Source organism: Anomaloglossus baeobatrachus, chromosome 8, assembly GCF_048569485.1.
Source record: "Anomaloglossus baeobatrachus isolate aAnoBae1 chromosome 8, aAnoBae1.hap1, whole genome shotgun sequence".
Taxonomy (NCBI): Eukaryota; Metazoa; Chordata; class Amphibia; order Anura; family Aromobatidae; genus Anomaloglossus; species Anomaloglossus baeobatrachus.
The window spans coordinates 22,221,217-22,240,532 of record NC_134360.1 but is presented as its reverse complement, the minus strand read 5'-3'; the positions used below and the strand labels follow the sequence as shown (position 1 = coordinate 22,240,532).

General features: G+C 43.0%; 1 protein-coding gene across 10 annotated transcripts in view; it reads left to right on the top strand.

Annotated features, from left to right (window-relative positions):
• Positions 1 to 19,316, top strand: part of CADPS (calcium dependent secretion activator) — a 657,127-nt gene that overhangs the window by 369,766 nt on the left and 268,045 nt on the right. For all 10 annotated transcript variants that reach the window (XM_075321362.1, XM_075321365.1, XM_075321364.1 and 7 more), the window contains exon 9: positions 3,981 to 4,047. In XM_075321362.1, the coding sequence (XP_075177477.1) occupies positions 3,981 to 4,047 (67 nt within the window). The remainder of the gene's footprint in view (positions 1 to 3,980; positions 4,048 to 19,316) is intronic.

The window sequence follows — 19,316 nt, the reverse complement described above, 5'->3', positions numbered from 1 at the left end:
ATATTTTATTGTAATTTCTTATTATTTTAATTTTGGCTTTTTATTTTTACTTTTATCATTATTATTCTTTTTATATATTTTATTTTATCTTATTTGTATTTTTTTTGCTTTTACAAGTATTATTTAAATGTTTTTTTATTTTGTATATTTTATTGTAATTTTTATTATTTTCATTTTTGCTTTTAATTTTTACTATTATCATTATAATAATTTCCATGTTTTTTTAATTTTTATTATTTTTAGTTCTGTTTTTATTTTTTCAATTGATATTTAAATGGTTTCCTATTTTTTTAATATTTTGCCATTTTTATTATTTTTGCTTTTTATTTTTACTACGGTATTGTCATTATTATTTTTAGAGTGGGTACGGAAAGTATTCAGACCCCTTTACATTTTTCACTCTTTGTTTCATTGCAGCTATTTGGTAAATTCAAAAAAGTTCATTTTTTCTCTCATTAATGTACACTCTGCACCCCATCTCCCATCTTGATAGAAAAAAACAGAAATTTTTGCAAATTTATTAAACAAGAAAAACTGAAATATCACATGGTCATAAGTATTCAGCCCCTTTGCTCAGTATTGAGTAATTTTACCTTCCCTTTTGACCTAGTACAGACATGCGTCTTCTCGGGATCCTGGATTTGGGGATCCTCGGCCATTCTTCCTTGCAGATCCTCTCCAGTTCTGTCAGGTTGGATGGTGAACGTTGGTGGACGCCATTTTCAGGTCTCTCCAGAGATGCTCAATTGGGTTTAGGTCAGGGCTCTGGCTGGACCGGTCAAGAATGATCACAGAGTTGTTCTGAAGCCACTCCTTTGTTTTTTTAGCTGTGTGCTTAGGTTCATTGTCTTGTTGGAAGGTGAACCTTCTGCCAAGTCTGAGGTCCCGAGCATCTGGAAGAGGTTTTCTTCCAGGATCTCTCTGTAGTTGGCTGCATTCATCTTTCCTTTAATTGCAACCAGTCATCCTGTCCCTTCCCCCATAGCATGATGGTGCCACCACCATGTTTCACTGTGGGGATTGTAATGGGCAGGTGATCAGCAGTGCCTGTTCTATCTTTATCAACTTCAGACCAGAGAATCTTATTTCTCATAGTCTGGAAGTCCTTCATGTGTTTTTTGCAAACTCTATGTGGGATTTCATATGTCTTGCACTGAGGAGAGGCTTCCGTTGAGCCACTCTGCCATAAAGGCCCGACTGGTGGAGGCTGCAGTGATAGGTGACTTTGTGGAACTTTCTCCCATCTTCCTACTGCATCTCTGGAGCTCGGCAACAGTGATCTTGGGGTTCTTAGTTACCAATCACCAAGGCTCTTTTCCATCGATTGCTCAGTTTGGCTGGACGGCCAGGTCTGGGAAGAGTTTTGGTGGTCCCAAACTTGTTCCAGTTAAGGAATATGGAGGCCACTGAGCTTTTAGGAACCGTGAGTACTGCAGAAATTCTTTTGTAACCTTGGCCAGATCTGTGCCTTGCCACAATTCTGTCTCTGAGCTCCTTGGACAGTTCCTTTGACCTCATGATCCTCATTTGGTGTGACATGCAGTGTGAGCTGTGAGGTCTTATATAGACAGGTGTGCGCCTTTCCAAATCACGTCCTATCAGTTTAATTACACACAGCTGGACTCCAATGAAGGAGAAGAATCATCTCAAGGAGGATCACAAGGAAATGGACAGCATGTGACTTATATATGAGTGTCTGAGCAAAGGGGCTGAATACTTATCACCATGTGTTATACTGAGCAAAGGGCTGAATACTTATGAGCATGTGATATTTCAGTTTTTTTTGTTTAATAAATTTGCAAAAAGTTTTACATTTCTATTTTTTTTCTGTCGAGATGGGGAATGGGGTGCAGAGTGCACATTAATGAGAAAAAAATGAGCTAGTTTGAATTTACCAGATGGCTGCAATGAAACAAAGAGTGAAAAATTTAAAGGGGTCTGAATACTGTCCGTGCCCACTGTATATATTTTATTTTGATTTGTATTATTTTTAGTTTTGCTTTTATTTTTGCAATGGATATTTAAATGATTTCTTATTTTTCTTCTTTTATTTTTTATTATTTTTATATTAGTTATTATTATTATTATTATTAATAATAATAATAATCTATTTCTTATTGGTTTTAGATTTGATTGTTCTTTTTATTCTTTTAGTTTTTCCTTTATTTTTCACAATTTGTATTATTATTATTATTGTTATTTTATTGTTTTTAGATTTTATTGCTCTTTTTTTTCTTTTAGATTTGCCTTTATTTTTTACAATTTGTATTACTATTATTATTATTATGATTATGATTAATATTTTATTGTTTTTAGATTTGGATGCTCTCTTTATTCTTTTAGATGAGCCTTAATTTTTTATTATTATTATTATTATTATTATTATCATTGTTATTTTTATTATTAATGTAATAATAATAGTAATAATAATAATTTATTTCTTATTGTTTTTCAATTTGATTGTTCTTTTTATTCTTTTAGATTTGCCTTTATTTTTTATAATTTGTATCACTGTTGTTATTATTATTATGATTAATATTTTATTGTTTTCAGATTTGATTGCTATTTTTATTCTTTTAGATTTGATTGTTATTTTTAGCATTTTTCATATTTACTGTCATTATTATTAATATTTTGATTCCTTTTCAAGCATCGTTTGCTCATCCAGGATACCTGCTAACTCTGCACCTGCCATTTATTATATAGCAAAGTACTTTTATACTGTTCTTTTATTGAGTTCTGCTACAATTAGGTTACATTTTTCATTGTTTTTTATTACGAGACCCCCATGGATGTCATCCCCCCCCCGAGAACCATTACCAGTATGAATCACCGAACGCTCCCATTATCATTACGAGACCCTGCAGACAAGTCATCCGTGAAACCAGTGATCCGAGGTCTGTGCTCCATCAGTGAGTGGAAGTGAAACTGTCCGGTCTATAGGCATCACCTTAGGAGGCCTGACCGCAGCGGATCCGAACAGATGGGACTTTGCCTCATTTGTCCTTAACATGAAATCAATCTGAGAAATGCAAAACAGAATGTGATATAAAAATAGCACAAAGCAACAAACTCATCACCCACATCACGTAATCACCGAATCCTAACCCAATTCCATTTATTATATTTTTTGCATGCATATTCTCACTATGGACTATGCAGCTATTTGCATATACATTTTCCATTTATTATTGTAGTTTAGTAACAAAGCAGAAATTCTGGTAAATTAAAATGTCAAAATATTTTTTTGAAAAATCTTTAGATAAATTTGTGATCATTTTTACATTGATATTATCTGGCTAGGAAGGCCCATGGTTATTTGACCCTTTCCAGCCTAAAAATAGCAGCCTGCAGCCGCCACATAATTATTATTACAAAGCTGATATTTGTAGGCTGGGAAGGGTCAAATAACCATGGACCTTCCCAGCCTGATAATAACAGCCCCCAGCTGTCTGTTTTACCTTGGCTGGTTATCATTATCACATCATTTTTTTTTCTTTATTTTGTTGCCAGCAGCATCCAGGCATCTTCCAGATGCTGAAAGCTTATTGATTAGCTGTGCTGCAGCCTCTCAACAAAGTGTATTCAGCATCCGAACAGCATCCAAACTCTGATCTCAACCATGGACTTCTGTGAGAAGTCCATATTCGAGTTCATGCCCTGGACACTAGGTGTCCGGTATTAACTCCAGACTTTTCCATTCGGGTTCATTTATCCCTATTGAATGGGAATAAACTGCAATACCTGACACAACCTATTGACAAAGGTGGCGCTGTTTCCAGGAGAAAATTAAAATTAGACTTTTTTTTAATCTTGTACAAGTCCATTTACGAATTGTTTCCTTTTTACAAATAAATTGAGTCCGACATACATTATTTTTTCTTCTTCTGCAGAATGACTGACCCGCGCACTCTCACATGTGATGACTTTCATTTCTTCTTAACATTTGTTAATTTGCTTTCTCTTAATGTTTTTTCCAGGTATTTATGGGCTATTGGTAAAAATGTGTGGAAAAGATGGAAAAAACGTTTTTTCGTCTTGGTCCAGGTAAATTTTTTCATACTGTTTGCACCTCTATTTTATGCAGTTGTATGAGTGTTATTCTACTGTATACAGTTGTATCACTTCTGAAAATGTGTCATATACGTAAGTGCAACTATTGTATTTCCAATTCCTTCCCACGAGAGTTGCACTTGCCTGTTTATTTAGAATTAAAGGCTTTGTAGACTTTTGCAAAACATTCATAATGCTATATATCTATTATCTCTACTGATACACTGCAAAGCCAGCTGTCAATCACTGCGCGGTTACAGCTGTCACTCTCTATTTACTGTGGGGACTCCTGTGATTGAAAGCCAGTGGCTGCTGGGAAGAACAAAGTTCATTTCCTCCCAGTAGCTGGGCTTTCAGTGCGGCAGTCGGGTAACTTGCAGGTTAATATTTTTTTAAATGAAAGATTCCTTTTAAACAGCAGAGATCATAGTTAAAGGGGTTGACCACTACTTGGACAACCCCTTCTCATTCCCCTTCTATGCCCCTGTGAAAATAAGTAAGTGTCATGGTTCTGCTGTGCGGAGCATTTTTCATTTGGAATGCTTTTGTCATGACTCCACTGTGTGTGGAGCATTTTACATTTGAAAATGCTCTGCTATGTGTCTTGTGCACTGGCTGACAGGTGGTCCTTCAGCACTAGGGTCCACGCTGGTTTTTGGAGGTGTCTTCACAGATGTACCTCGTTCCTGGTGATTGCTCTGTTTCTTTACTGGGCTTGCTGTCTCTGAACTTCGCCAGTCGTACTTCCTGTTTTCTCAGTGTGCTCTTGGCTTGGAGTTCTCATCTTGACTTCTGACCTCAGACCTCTTCCTGACCACGTCTCTGTTTGCTCCCTGAATCTTATATGTTAATTCCCGGCTTCTGACTTCAGACCTCTTCCTGACCACATCTCTGTCTGCTCCCTTAACTTTATACGTTACCTCACGGCTTCTGACTTAAGACTTCTTCCTGACCACATCTCTATCTGCTCCCTGAACCTTATACATCACCTCCCGGCTTTTGACCTTAGACCGCTTCCTGACCATGTCTCTGTTTTCTCTCTGAACCTTTTACATTACCTCCAGGCCTCTGACCTCAGACCGCTTCCTGACCACATCTCTGTCTGCTCCCTTAACCATATACATTACATCCCGGCTTCTGACCTCAGACCGCTTCCTGACCACATCTCTTTTTGCTCCCTGAACCTTATACATTACCTCCTGGCTTCTGACCTCAGACCGCTTACTGACCACATTTCTGTCTGCTCCCTGAATCTTATACGTTACCTCCCAGCTTGTCTGACTACCCTTCTATTCTTACTGCTCGTAGTGTCTAGCCTCACAGTAAGCCTATACTCAGCTCCCTTGCAGCCCCAGTTCCAGCGATAGCTGAAGTTGCATTCCTAGAGCCCCCGTGACATTGTTATGACACGTCAGCCCCACAACCAATCAGCACTGGATTTCTTCTCACGTTTGAGCAGGAAATCAGCGCTTAGCTCCCATCCTGCTTAAATGTCCTAAGGCAAGAGACAGCTGCTGGGCGCTGATTGGTCGCGAGGCTCGCGTGTCATAACAATGTCGCATATGGCCCAGGAACTCAACTTCAGACGTTGCGAGAACCGCGGCCGCACCGGAGGTGAGTATAGGCTTATTTATTGTTACGGGAGCGAACAAGGGGAATGAGTAGAGATTGTCCAAGTAGTTGACATCCCCTTTAATTCGGATCCTCATTGTTACAAAGGAAGTTCTGATAAACAGTTTTGTGCAAAAGTCTTAGGCAGGTGAGGAACAAAGTCAGAAAAGTTTAGAAAAAGTGTTCCTGGTTTATTGTATCATGTTATTTACCATTTCTGGTCTGTGGCGAGGCGGGAGTAGATATGGGTTATCTGCACCCTGGTGAGTTGAGCGCCTGCCACCCAACAAGTGCCGAGGTGTCAATAAATCATTCCGGATACATAACGTTCCCCTTTTTTCATCAGTGACCTCAGTCAAGGCTTGTCCCTTCCTGCTGATACAATTTTGTCCGAGGGCTTCATGTGACAGACGCGGCCCTGAGCCCCTCGTCTCTGCCACTGTCGCGTTTCAAGCCTAAAAGTATTTGTTGTTTGTTGTTATGGGGTTGAGGTTTTGCCGCACCTGAGATCTGACCACGACTTCTGACCCGGCAGCTGTCGGCCTCATTGTAATGTATGAACATGGCTGGAATAGGAGCGTGTATCTGGGGGACAAGCCCCCAGAATCCAAAATATCTCTCCCCATCTGTATCTCCAGGCCGAGCTCTATTCACTCATCAAATCCAAAAAGAAAACTCAAAATGAATTGTAACAGAAAATATATTCACAGTATTGCTACAGATACAACTGATGAGAGTTTAGTTATAGTTGGATGAGTTCATGTATTAACTTGTCACTTACCATAATTATATCATTTTCTTACCTGATTAAAAAGCCGCTGCTCTCCCGAATCCGGCGATGTTTCTCTTTTCTTGCTGCTCCTCTCCATTCCTGAGATATGGCCCTGTATAGAAATCTAGTCTTATTAGCCAAGTGGGCGTGGTGCTCAACTTTTCTCTGTGGGTGTGTTCTTGAGAATCACACACTTTCGCTAACAACACAAAACTGACATGCGGAGATGCGTCTCAGCAAAATAAAAAAATACATTTTTTGGGAACAAGTGAAATAGAACAAATTTGTATTGAAAAATCCTTCATTCATTTCCTGCTTCCTTTCTTTGTTCTTTCTGCCCTCCTACACCCCTTACCTTCTTTCCTCACTCCCTACCTACTCCTTACTTCCTTCTTTCCTTTCCCCTCCTTCCTTTTCTCTCTCCTTCCTTCCTTCCTTCCCTATTTCTTCCTCCTTTTTTTTTTGATTGCCATGTTTTATGTTACAGCAATAGAGAATGTCATGAAATCAGGCAGAGTTCACACATAATAGAATAAACGTACGCCAGCGAGTCATCTTTCTTTCTTTCTTTCTTTCCTTTTTTTTTCCTTTTCTTCTTTCTTTCACCTTCATTCATTCATTCATTCATTCATTCTTTCTTCTTTCCCTTCAATACTTTTTTTCTTTGATTCTTTCTCTCTTTCTGTTTCTCTCTTTCCTTTTTTCTTTTTCTTCTTTCTTTCACCTTCATTCATTCATTCATTTTTCCTTCTTTCCCTTCAATTCTTTTTTTCTTTGATTCTTTCTCTCTTTCTTTTTCTCTCTTTCCTTTTTTCTTTTTCTTCTTTCTTTCACCTTCATTCATTCATTCATTCATTCATTTTTCCTTCTTTCCCTTCAATTCTTTCTTTCTTTCTTTCTTTCCTTTATTTTCTTTTTCTTCTTTCTTTCACCTTCATTCATTCATTCATTCATTCTTCCTTCCTTCCTTCTTTCCCTTCAATTCTTTTTTTTTTTTTTTCTTTCTTTTTTTCTCACTTTTCTTTTTTCTTTTTCTTCTTTCTTTCACCTTCATTCATTCATTCATTTTTACTTCTTTCCCTTCAATTCTTTCTTTCTTTTTTTCTTTCCTTTTATTTTCTTTTTCTTCTTTCTTTCACCTTCATTCATTCATTCTTCCTTCCTTCCTTATTTCCCTTCAATTCTTTTTTTCTTTCATTCTTTTTCTCTTTCTTTCTTTTTTTCTTTCTCTGTTTCCTTTTTTTTCTTTTTCTTCTTTCTTTCACCTTCATTCATTCATTTTTCCTTCTTTCCCTTCAATTCTTTCTTTCTTTTTTTCTTTATTTTTCTTCTTTCTTTCACCTTCATTCATGAATTCATTCATTCATTCATTTATTCTTCCTTCCTTCTTTCCCTTCAATTCTTTTTTTCTTTAATTCTTTTTCTCTCTTTCTTTCTTTCTTTCTTTCTTTCTTTCTTTCTTTCTTTCTTTCTTTCTTTCTTTCTTTCTTTCTCCTTCCTTTTTGTTCCCATTAGATTACCCATGTTGTGAGCAAAACCCAGATCATATACAGTGTGTCCACCCATATCCTGTCCACCGCCATTAACTTGAGATCGGCGGCAGCTATAGGCACAGAAGTGGTGTCTAGGTATAGTAAAGTAGCCATACACTACGCAATGAAACCACCTATAGCGCCACCTGGTGGAAAACACGGGGTTAGCATTTTTATCTTGAAAATGGAACGAGATAGAGAAAAAAAGTGAATTACAAAATTGTAGGGCATCATCAATTCAGTATGAATCGACACCTTGCATACAGAAATGCTATGATATGAAACCCATGACCCCCCCCCCAAAACATTGAATGCTGGTCACGCATATGTCGCTCATTTAACTTTGATGCTGAAAGTGTCCCCCGTCAGCTGCAATGCACATTTGGACTCTGGTCCACAGCCTTGTGAGTTTTACACGTTCTAAAAATAGCGTTCTGTATTCACTTTTTTCTCTATCTCGTTCCGTTTTCGAGATAAAAATGCTAACTTTGTTGTTTTCCACCAGGTTGCGCTATAGGTGGTTTCATTGCGCAGTGCATGGCTACTTTACTATACCTAGACACCACTTCTATGCCTATAGCTGCCGCCGTTCTCAAGTTACTGGCGGTGGACAGGATATGGGTGGACACACTGTATATAGGTGCGGTGTATACAGGATATGGGTGGACACACTGTATAATGAAATCAGACAGAGAATTCAAAATATAGTTGAATTAGCTGCAGACGTCCATTTCTCTGACGTCCCTGAGCTTTCTTCTGTATTGCAGCAATATGAGTACATTTTACACACAAAAAGATCATGGACCAACTGAGTGTAAGAATATATATTATGTAAATATAGCATCACTGCTCCTCTTGTTGGATCTATTCATCTAATGTTGATTGGGGAAAAGTGATTATCACAAGTTTCACCAGCAGAGGGCAGAATACACTCACAGATTGTTACAATGTTCAGGAATGTGACGTTGAAAACAATGCTACTTTCTAAAACAAAAATATCTTCTATATTATATATACAGTGCCTTGCGAAAGTATTTGACCCCTTTGAATTTCTCAACCTTTTCCCACATTTTAGGTTTCAAACATAAAGATAAAAATGTTAATGTTCTGGTGAAGAATCATCAACAAGTGGACACAATTGTGAAGTTGAACGATATTTATTGCTTATTTTAAACTTTTATAAAAAAATAAATAACTGAAAATTGGGGCGTGCAATATTATTCATCCCTTTAGGTTAATCCTTTGTAGCGCCCCCTTTTGCAGCGATTACAGCACAAGTCTCTTGGAGTATGTGTCTATCAGTTTTGCACATGGAGAGACTGAAATTCTCGCCCATTCTTCCTTTGTAAACAGCTGGAGCTGAGTGAGGTTGGATGGAGGCGTTTGTGAACAGCAGTTTTCAGCTCTTTCCGCAGATTCTCGATTGGGTTCAGGTCTGGACTGTGACTTGGCCATTCTAACACCTGGATTTGTTTGTTTGGATTATTTGTGAACCATTCCATTGTAGATTTTGCTTTATGTTTGGGATCATTATCTGTTGGAAGACAAATCTTCGTCCCAGTCTCAGGTCTTTTGTAGACTCCAACAGGTTTTCTTCAAGAATGGTCCTGTATTTGGCTCCATCCATCTTCCCATTAATATTAACCATCTTCCCTGTCCCTACTGAAAAAAAGCAGGCCCCAACCATGATGCTGCCACCACCATGTTTGACAGTGGGGATGCTGTGTTCAGGGTGATGAGTTTTGCTGCTTTTGCGCCAAACATATCGTTTGGCATTGTACTCAAAAAGTTCGACTTTGGTTTGATCTGACCAGAGCACCTTCTTCCACATGTTTGGTGTCTCTCAGGTGGCTTGTGGCAAAGTTTAAACAACACTTTCTATGGATATCTTTGAGAAATGGCTTTCTTCTTGCCACTCTTCTATAAAGGCCAGATTTGTGCAGTGTATGACTGATTGTTGTCCTATGGACAGACTCTCCCATCTCAGCTGTAGATCTCTGCAGATCATCCAGAGGGATCATGGGCCTCTTGGATGCATCTCTGATCAGTCTTCTCCTTGTGTGAGATGACAGTTTGGATGGACGGCCGGGTCTTGGTAGATTTGCAGTGGTATGATCCTCCTTCCATTTCAATATGATCGCTTGCACAGTGCTTCTCGGGATGTTTAAAGTTGTGGAAATCTTTTTGTAACCAAATCCGGCTTTAAACTTCTCCACAACAGTATCACGGACCTGCCTGTTGTGTTCCTTGGTCTTCATGATGCTCTCTGCGCTTTACACAGAACCCTGAGACTATCACAGAGCAGGGGCATTTATACGGAGACTTGATTACACACAGGGGCTTATATTTATCATCATCAGTCATTGGATCATTCAGAGATCCTCAATGAACTTCTGGAGTGAGTTTCCTGCACTAAAAGTAAAGGGGATGAATAATATTGCACGCCCCAATTTTCAGTTATTTATTTTTAAAAAAGTTTTAAATAAGCAATAAATTGTGTTCAACTTCACAATTGTGTCCACTTGTTGTTGATTCTTCACCAGAACATTAACATTTTATCTTTATATTTGAAGCCTGAAATGTGGGAAAAGGTTAAAAAATTCAAGGGGGCTGAATACTTTTGCAAGGCACTGTGTATATACATATATATATATATATATATATATATATATATATATATATAAATATATATATATATATATATATATATATATATATATATATATATATATATAATATTTATTCCATTCTTCCTTCCTTCCTCTCATTCTTTTCTTTCTTCTTCCTTCCTTTCGTTCCTTATTTCCTTCCTTTCTTTCTTTCTATCTTTCTTTTTCTTTCTTTCTTTCTGTCTTTCTTTTCCTTTCTTTCTTTCTTTCTTTCTTTCTTTCTTTCTTTGTTTCTTTCTTTCTTTCTTCCTGTCTTTTTTTCTCTACAGACCATCCATTTCTCTGAGATCCCTGAGTCTTATTTTGTATTGAAGCAGTGAACTCCATTTCTTTGCGCTTATAGTATTCTGAATTGCTTCCTCTATTTTTGGACCCCCAATATCTACATTTTGCTTTCTCATTATGTGTCTATATATTTATCTATATCTATGTATATATACATATATATATATATATATATATATATATATATATATATATATATATAAAAATATATATATTATGGAGCATTGTTCCCTCTCTACATTGCACCCTCAGAAGCTTTTCTGATCTCCGCTTCTAAATACACAGACATTAATATGGAGATGATTAAAAGCATCTAAAGCAATTCCTGTGCTTCTGGATGAAGGAGCAAAGCTTTCTTCAAAGACCTCCAAAATTGTGTAGAAAATATTCTCTTAAGAGCATTTGGGAGGTGACGCTGATGATGTTGGCCGATGCGGGGCTCACAGGCTGTATTCTAGTTATTGGATGGGGCTGGGGTCCGGGCTCTGTGCGGCATCGTGTCCTCCCCTCCATGTCTTTATGGACCTTGTGCACTGGGCACAGTCATGGGGAACATGAGGGCTTCCCCAAAATGTTCCAATAAATAAGCTACAATTGTCCACAATGTTTTATGCTGAAGAATTAAGATTTCCCTTAAATGGAACTAAGGGGCTGAGAACAACACCTGATAACAGCCCGGAGCATTATCCTCCTCCACCATCTGTACAGCGGGCACAATACAGTCAGGGGGCAACGATCTCCATTCCCCAAACGCAGACTCCTCCATCAGATGCAGATAAAGAAGTGTGATCCATCACTGCACAAAACATGTCTCCTCCAGAGTCCAGTGGTGGCCGCTTTACATCACTCCATCCGACGCTCAGCATTGTGCTTGGTGATGTACGGCTCCGCATTGTGCTTGGTGATGTGCGGCTCGGCATTGTGCTTGGTGATGTATGGCTCGGCATTGTGCTTGGTGATGTATAACTCAGCATTGTTCTCGGTGATATATGGCTCAGCATTGTGCTTGGTGATGTATGGCTTGGCATTGTGCTTGGTGATGTACGGCTCAGCATTGTGCTTGGTGATGTATGGCTCAGCATTGTGCATGGTGATGTACGGTTCGGCATTGTGTTTGGTGATGTATGGCTCGGCATTGTGCTTGGTGATGTACGGCTCCGCATTGTGCTTGGTGATGTGCGGCTCGGCATTGTGCTTGGTGATGTATGGCTCGGCATTGTGCTTGGTGATGTATAACTCAGCATTGTTCTCGGTGATATATGGCTCGGCATTGTGCTTGGTGATGTATGGCTTGGCATTGTGCTTGGTGATGTACGGCTCAGCATTGTGCTTGGTGATGTATGGCTCAGCATTGTGCATGGTGATGTACGGTTCGGCATTGTGTTTGGTGATGTATGGCTCGGCATTGTGCTTGGTGATGTACAGCTCGGCATTGTGCTTGGTGATGTACGGCTCGGCATTGTGTTTGGTGATGTACGGCTCAGCATTGTGCTTGGTGATGTATGGCTCGGCATTGTGCTTGGTGATGTACGGCTCGGCATTGTGCTTGGTGATGTACTGCTCGGCATTGTGCTTGGTCATGTACAGCTCGGCATTGTGCTTGGTGATGTACGGCTCGGCATTGTGCTTGGTGATGTACGGCTCGGCATTGTGCTTGGTGATGTACGGCTCGGCATTGTGCTTGGTGATGTACGGCTCAGCATTGTGCTTGGTGATGTATGGCTCGGCATTGTGCTTGGTGATGTATGGCTCAGCATTGTGCTCGGTGATATATGGCTCGGCATTGTGCTTGGTGATGTATGGCTTGGCATTGTGCTTGGTGATGTACGGCTCAGCATTGTGCTTGGTGATGTATGGCTCAGCATTGTGCATGGTGATGTACGGTTCGGCATTGTGTTTGGTGATGTATGGCTCGGCATTGTGCTTGGTGATGTACAGCTCGGCATTGTGCTTGGTGATATACTGCTCGGCATTGTGCTTGGTCATGTACAGCTCAGCATTGTGCTTGGTGATGTACGGCTCGGCATTGTGCTTGGTGATGTACGGCTCGGCATTGTGCTTGGTGATGTACGGCTCAGCATTGTGCTTGGTGATGTATGGCTCGGCATTGTGCTTGGTGATGTATGGCTCAGCATTGTGCTCGGTGATATATGGCTCGGCATTGTGCTTGGTGATGTATGGCTTGGCATTGTGCTTGGTGATGTACGGCTCAGCATTGTGCTTGGTGATGTATGGCTCAGCATTGTGCATGGTGATGTACGGTTCGGCATTGTGTTTGGTGATGTATGGCTCGGCATTGTGCTTGGTGATGTATGGCTCCGCATTGTGCTTGGTGATGTATGGCTCGGCATTGTGCTTGGTGATGTATGGCTCGGCAATGTGCTTGGTGATGTACGGCTCAGCATTGTGCTTGGTGATGTATGGCTCGGCATTGTGCTTGGTGATGTATGGATCGGCATTGTGCTTGGTGATGTACGGCTCAGCATTGTGCTTGGTAATGTACAGCTCGGTATTATGCTTGGTGATGTATGGCTCTGCATTGTGCTTGGTGATGTACGGCTCGGCATTGTGCTTGGTGATATACGGCTCGGCATTGTACTTGGTCATGTACAGCTCGGCATTGTGCTTGGTGATGTACGGCTCGGCATTGTGCTTGGTGATGTACGGCTCGGCATTGTGCTTGCTGATGTACGGCTCAGCATTGTGCTCGGTGATATATGGCTCGGCATTGTGCTTGGTGATGTATGGCTTGGCATTGTGCTTGGTGATGTACGGCTCAGCATTGTGATTGGTGATGTATGGCTCAGCATTGTGCATCGTGATGTACGGTTCGGCATTGTGTTTGGTGATGTATGGCTCGGCATTGTGCTTGGTGATGTAGGGCTCGGCATTGTGCTTGGTGATGTACGGCTCGGCATTGTGCTTGATGATGTATGGCTCGGCATTGTGTTTGGTGATGTATGGCTCGGCATTGTGCTTGGTGATGTATGGCTCGGCATTGTGCTTGGTGATGTATGGCTCGGCATTGTGCTTTGTGATGTACGGCTCTGCATTGTGCTTGGTGATGTGCGGCTCTGCATTGTGCTTGGTGGTGTGCGGCTCTGTATTGTGCTTGGTGATGTACGGCTCTGTATTGTGCTTGGTGATGTATGGCTCGGCATTGTGCTTGGTGATGTATGGCTCAGCATTGTTCTTTGTGATGTACGGCTTGGCATTGTGCTTGGTGATATACAGCTCGGCATTGTGCTTGGTGATGTACGGCTCTGCATTGTGCTTGGTGATGTACGGCTCTGCATTGTGCTTGGTGATGTACGGCTCTGCATTGTGCTTGGTGATGTACGGCTCAGCATTGTGCTTGGTGGTGTATGGCTGCAGCTGTTTAGCTATGAAGCTCTTGGTGGTTGCAGTGTTTGTGTTGATGTTATCAGAGAAGATCTGGACTTTGCAGTTATGGGGTCAGCGGTGGGGACTTTTCTGCCCTCTGCTCCTCAGCACTCAGCCCCTCACTCTTTGCTGCAGTTCCCCCCACTTCTCAATAATATCAACCCCAGGTGGTGGGGAAGATTCAGGAAAAAGAAATATACACCAGGGGTGGGGGCAGATGATATACACGGGGGGCAGGAAGTTATTCACCGGAGGGATGGGGGGCAGGAAGTTATTCATTGGAGGGACAGGGGGCGGGAAGTTATTCACCGGAGGTACAGGAAGTTATTCACCGGAGGGATGGAGGGCAGAAAGTTATTCACCGAAGGGATGGGGGGCAGGGAGTTATTCACTGGAGGGACAGGGGGCAGGAAGTTATTCACCGGAGGGACAGGGGACAGGAAGTTATTCACCGGAGGCACAGGGGGGCAGGAAGTCATTCACCGGAGGGACAGGGGGCAGGAAGTTATTCACCGGAGGGACAGGTGGCAGGAAGTTATTCACTGGAGGGACGGGGGGCAGGAAGTCATTCACTGGGGGGCAGGAAGTTATTCACTGGAGGCACAGGGGGCAGGAAGTTATTCACTGGAGGCACAGGGGGCCAGGAGGTCACTCACCAGAGGGACAGGGGGTAGGAAGTTATTCACCGGAGGCACAGGGGAGCAGGAAGTCACTCACCGGAGGGACAGGGGGCAGGAAGTTATTCACCGGAGGCACATGGGGGCAGGAAGTTTTTCACCGGAGGGACAGGGGGCAGGAAGTTATTCACCGGAGGCACATGGGGGCAGGAAGTTATTCACCGGAGGGACAGGGGGGCAGGAAGTCACTCACCGGAGGGACAGGGGGCAGGAAGTTATTCACCGGAGGCACATGGGGGCAGGAAGTTATTCACCGGAGGGACGGGGGCAGGAAGTCACTCACCGGAGGGACAGGGAGCAGGAAGTTATTCACCGGAGGCACAGGGGGGCAGGAAGTCACTCACCAGAGGGACAGGGGGTAGGAAGTTATTCACCGGAGGCACATGGGGGCAGGAAGTTATTCACCGGAGGGACAGGGGGGCAGGAAGTCACTCACTTGAGGGACAGGGGGTAGGAAGTTATTCACCGGAGACACAGGGGGGCAGGAAGTCACTCACCGGAGGGACAGGGGGCATGAAGTTATTCACCGGAGGCACATGGGGGCAGGAAGTTATTAACCGGAGGGACGGGGGCAGGAAGTCACTCACCGGAGGGACAGGGAGCAGGAAGTTATTCACCGGAGGCACATGGGGGCAGGAAGTTATTCACCGGAGGGACAGGGGGGCAGGAAGTCACTCACTTGAGGGACAGGGGGTAGGAAGTTATTCACCGGAGACACAGGGGGGCAGGAAGTCACTCACCGGAGGGACAGGGGGCATGAAGTTATTCACCGGAGGCACATGGGGGCAGGAAGTTATTAACCGGAGGGACGGGGGCAGGAAGTCACTCACCGGAGGGACAGGGAGCAGGAAGTTATTCACCGGAGGGACAGGGGGCAGGAAGTTATTCACCGGAGGGACGGGGGGCAGGAAGTTATTCACCGGAGGGACAGGGGGCAGGAAATTATTCACTGGAGGGACAGGGGGCAGGAAGTTATTTACCGGAGGGACGGGGGGCAGTAAGTTATTCACTGTAGGGACGGGGGCAGGAAGTTATTCACCGGAGGGACAAGGGGCAGGAAGTTATTCACCGGAGGGAAGGGGGGCAGTAAGTTATTCACTGTAGGGACAGGGGCAGGAAGTTATTCACCGGAGGGACAGGGGGCAGGAAGTTATTCACCGGAGGGATGGAGGGCAGGAAGTTATTCACCAGAGGGATGGGGGGCAGGAAGTTATTCACTGTAGGGACGGGGGGCAGGAAGTTATTCACCAGAGGGACAGGGGGCAGAAAGTTATTCACCGGAGGGACAGGGGGCAGAAAGTTATTCACCGGAGGGACGGAGGGCAAGAAGTTATTCACCAGAGGGATGGGGGACAGGAAGTTATTCACCGGAGGGACGGGGGGCAGGAAGTTATTCACCAGAAAGGCAGGGGGCAGGAAGTTATTCACTGGAGGGAAAGGGGGCAGGAAGTTATTCATTGGAGGGACGGGGGCAGGAAGTTATTCACTGGAGGGACGGGGGGCAGGAAGTTATTCACTGGAGGGACGAGGGGCAGGAAGTTATTCACTGGAGGGAAAGGGGGCAGGAAGTTATTCACTGGAGGGACGGGGGGCAGGAAGTTATTCACTGGAGGGACGGGGGGCAGGAAGTTATTCACTGGAGGGACGAGGGGCAGGAAGTTATTCACTGGAGGGACGGGGCAGGAAGTTATTCACCGGAGGGCTAGGGGGCAGGAAATTATTCACTGGAGGGACGGAGGGCAGGAAGTTATTCACCGGAGGGACGGAGGGCAGGAAGTTATTCACCGGAGGGCTAGGGGGCAGGAAATTATTCACCGGAGGGACGGAGGGCAGGAAATTATTCACTGGAGGGACGGAGGGCAGGAAGTTATTCACCGGAGGGACGGGGGCAGGAAGTTATTCACCGGAGGGACAGGGGGCAGGAAGTTATTCACTGGAGGGAAAGGGGGCAGGAAGTTATTCACTGGAGGGACGGGGGGCAGGAAGTTATTCACTGTAGGGAAAGGGGGCAGGAAGTTATTCACCGGAGGGACGGAGGGCAGGAAGTTATTCACCGGAGGGCTAGGGGGCAGAAAGTTATTCACTGGAGGGACGGAGGGCAGGAAGTTATTCACCAGAAAGGCGGGGGGCAGGAAGTTATTCACTGGAGGGAAAGGGGGCAGGAAGTTATTCACCGGAGGGACGGGGGGCAGGAAGTTATTCACTGGAGGGACGGGGGGCAGGAAGTTATTCACCGGAGGGACGGGGGGCAGGAAGTTATTCACTGGAGGGACGGGGGGCAGGAAGTTATTCACCGGAGGGACGGGGGGCAGGAAGTTATTCACCAGAGGGATGAGGGGCAGGAAGTTATTCACCGGGGGCACAGAGGTTATACCCCAGGGGAGCGGGGTCAGAGTGTATAATGAATCACAAGCCCATTACTCTACGTATAGTCTAATACAGAGCACATAACTAATCCTTTTGATTAGCACTAGAGGGCGCTCTATACCTAACGCTTTGCACAATGAGTGTGCTTTACAGATCATGCCCCGGTAATATGTCGCGGCGTGCTGCCATTAATTATCAGATGCTGGTGTTGTCCTGTATTCCGGAATTCATTATGTCTAACATAATATCCTTCATCCTTCTCCGGATCCCAATTTGCATTTCATTTCCCAAAAACTCCTAAGACACATTGGCACATAAGTATTTTAAACAAATGTCCAAATGTAAGGTTTATTCCAGGGGGTCAAAAAAATGTCCAAACCAATAAAATGATGTAAGGAAAGCGGGAAGTGACACAACCTTAACAAAGTCATTTTGAGATCATCTGACAGTAAATTTCCCTGTAAGTTCCTGGCCCGCGGCTCGGAGAATCCTTTGCTTTCTAACAGTCTCCTTCCAGATTTTTAAAATGCTAAAATTTCAAGCTGGGTTTTGATGGAGCCTGGCTGCGTCCTGGAGGCCATTCTAGTGCCTGACACAGCCCCCCGCAGCCCCCCGCAGCCAACAGGGCCGCCGTCATCTCCCTGACATTGAATGTATCGTGTCAGGAAAATGGAAACGCACAGGAGTGAAAGCTGCCATTTACAGCACTGATGACAGCCGCGGCAGGGATCAGTCGGCTGTGCCTTCATATGACTGGCACCTACTAGTCAAACTGGCATTGTTTGTGACAAGGTGTCACTCCTCCGCTTGTCTCATGTGAATGATGAGTCTCCAGCGCTTCTTATAGTCAGATGAGAGCAAGACTTGGAATGATAAATCTCACTTTACTAACATCATGTATCAATAATGGAAGGAACTAACCAGATACAATGTAACAATTGGGTGACGGTATTTACTAAACAAGTAATAAATGCAAAAGACAGCGGATAAAAGTACAAAGAGGAATCAGTGCGAGGACCGGGGTCAGGAGAGGCACAGGGGGGCGATTGTATCCTCATCAGATTATAAGAATAGGGGGAAGACGAGAAGAAAAGACAAAGAGAAAAGAGGATTACTGACTGTACCGATAGATCGATAGAGGGATAGAAAGATAGATAGATAGAGGGATAGATAGAGGGATAGAAAGATAGAGGGATGGATAGATAGATAGATAGATAGAGGGATAGATAGATAGATAGAGGAATAGATAGATAGATAGAGGGATAGATAGATAGATAGATAGAAGGATAGATAGATAGAAAGATAGATAGATAGAGGGATAGATAGATAGATAGATAGATAGAGGGATAGAGGGATAGATAGATAGATAGATAGATAGATGGATAGAGGGATAGAGGGATAGATAGATAGATAGATAGATAGATAGATGGATAGAGGGATAGATAGAGGGATAGATAGAGGGATAGATAGATAGAGGGATAGATAGATAGATAGATAGATAGAGGGATAGATAGAGGGATAGATAGATAGATAGAGGGATAGATAGATAGAGGGATAGATAGATAGATAGATAGATAGATAGATAGATAGATAGATAGATAGATAGATAGAGGGATAGATAGAGGGATAGATAGATGGATAGAGGGATAGATAGAGGGATGGATAGATAGAGGGATAGATAGGTAAAGGGATAGATAGGTAGAGGGATAGATAGATAGAGGGATAGATAGATAGAGGGATAGATAGATAGATAAATAGATAGATAGATAGATAGATAGATAGATGGATAGATAGATACTGTAGATAAAGATATATAAATGGATGGATGGATGGAGCAAACAGTAGAGCAACATTGTGACTGCTGCTTTAAAAAAAATCCTAATTATGTGTACTGAAGCAGCAACTTTAGACAAAATAAAGTTCCCAATTCATTAAGCAGTTTTAACTAGATTGGGGCGGCACGGTG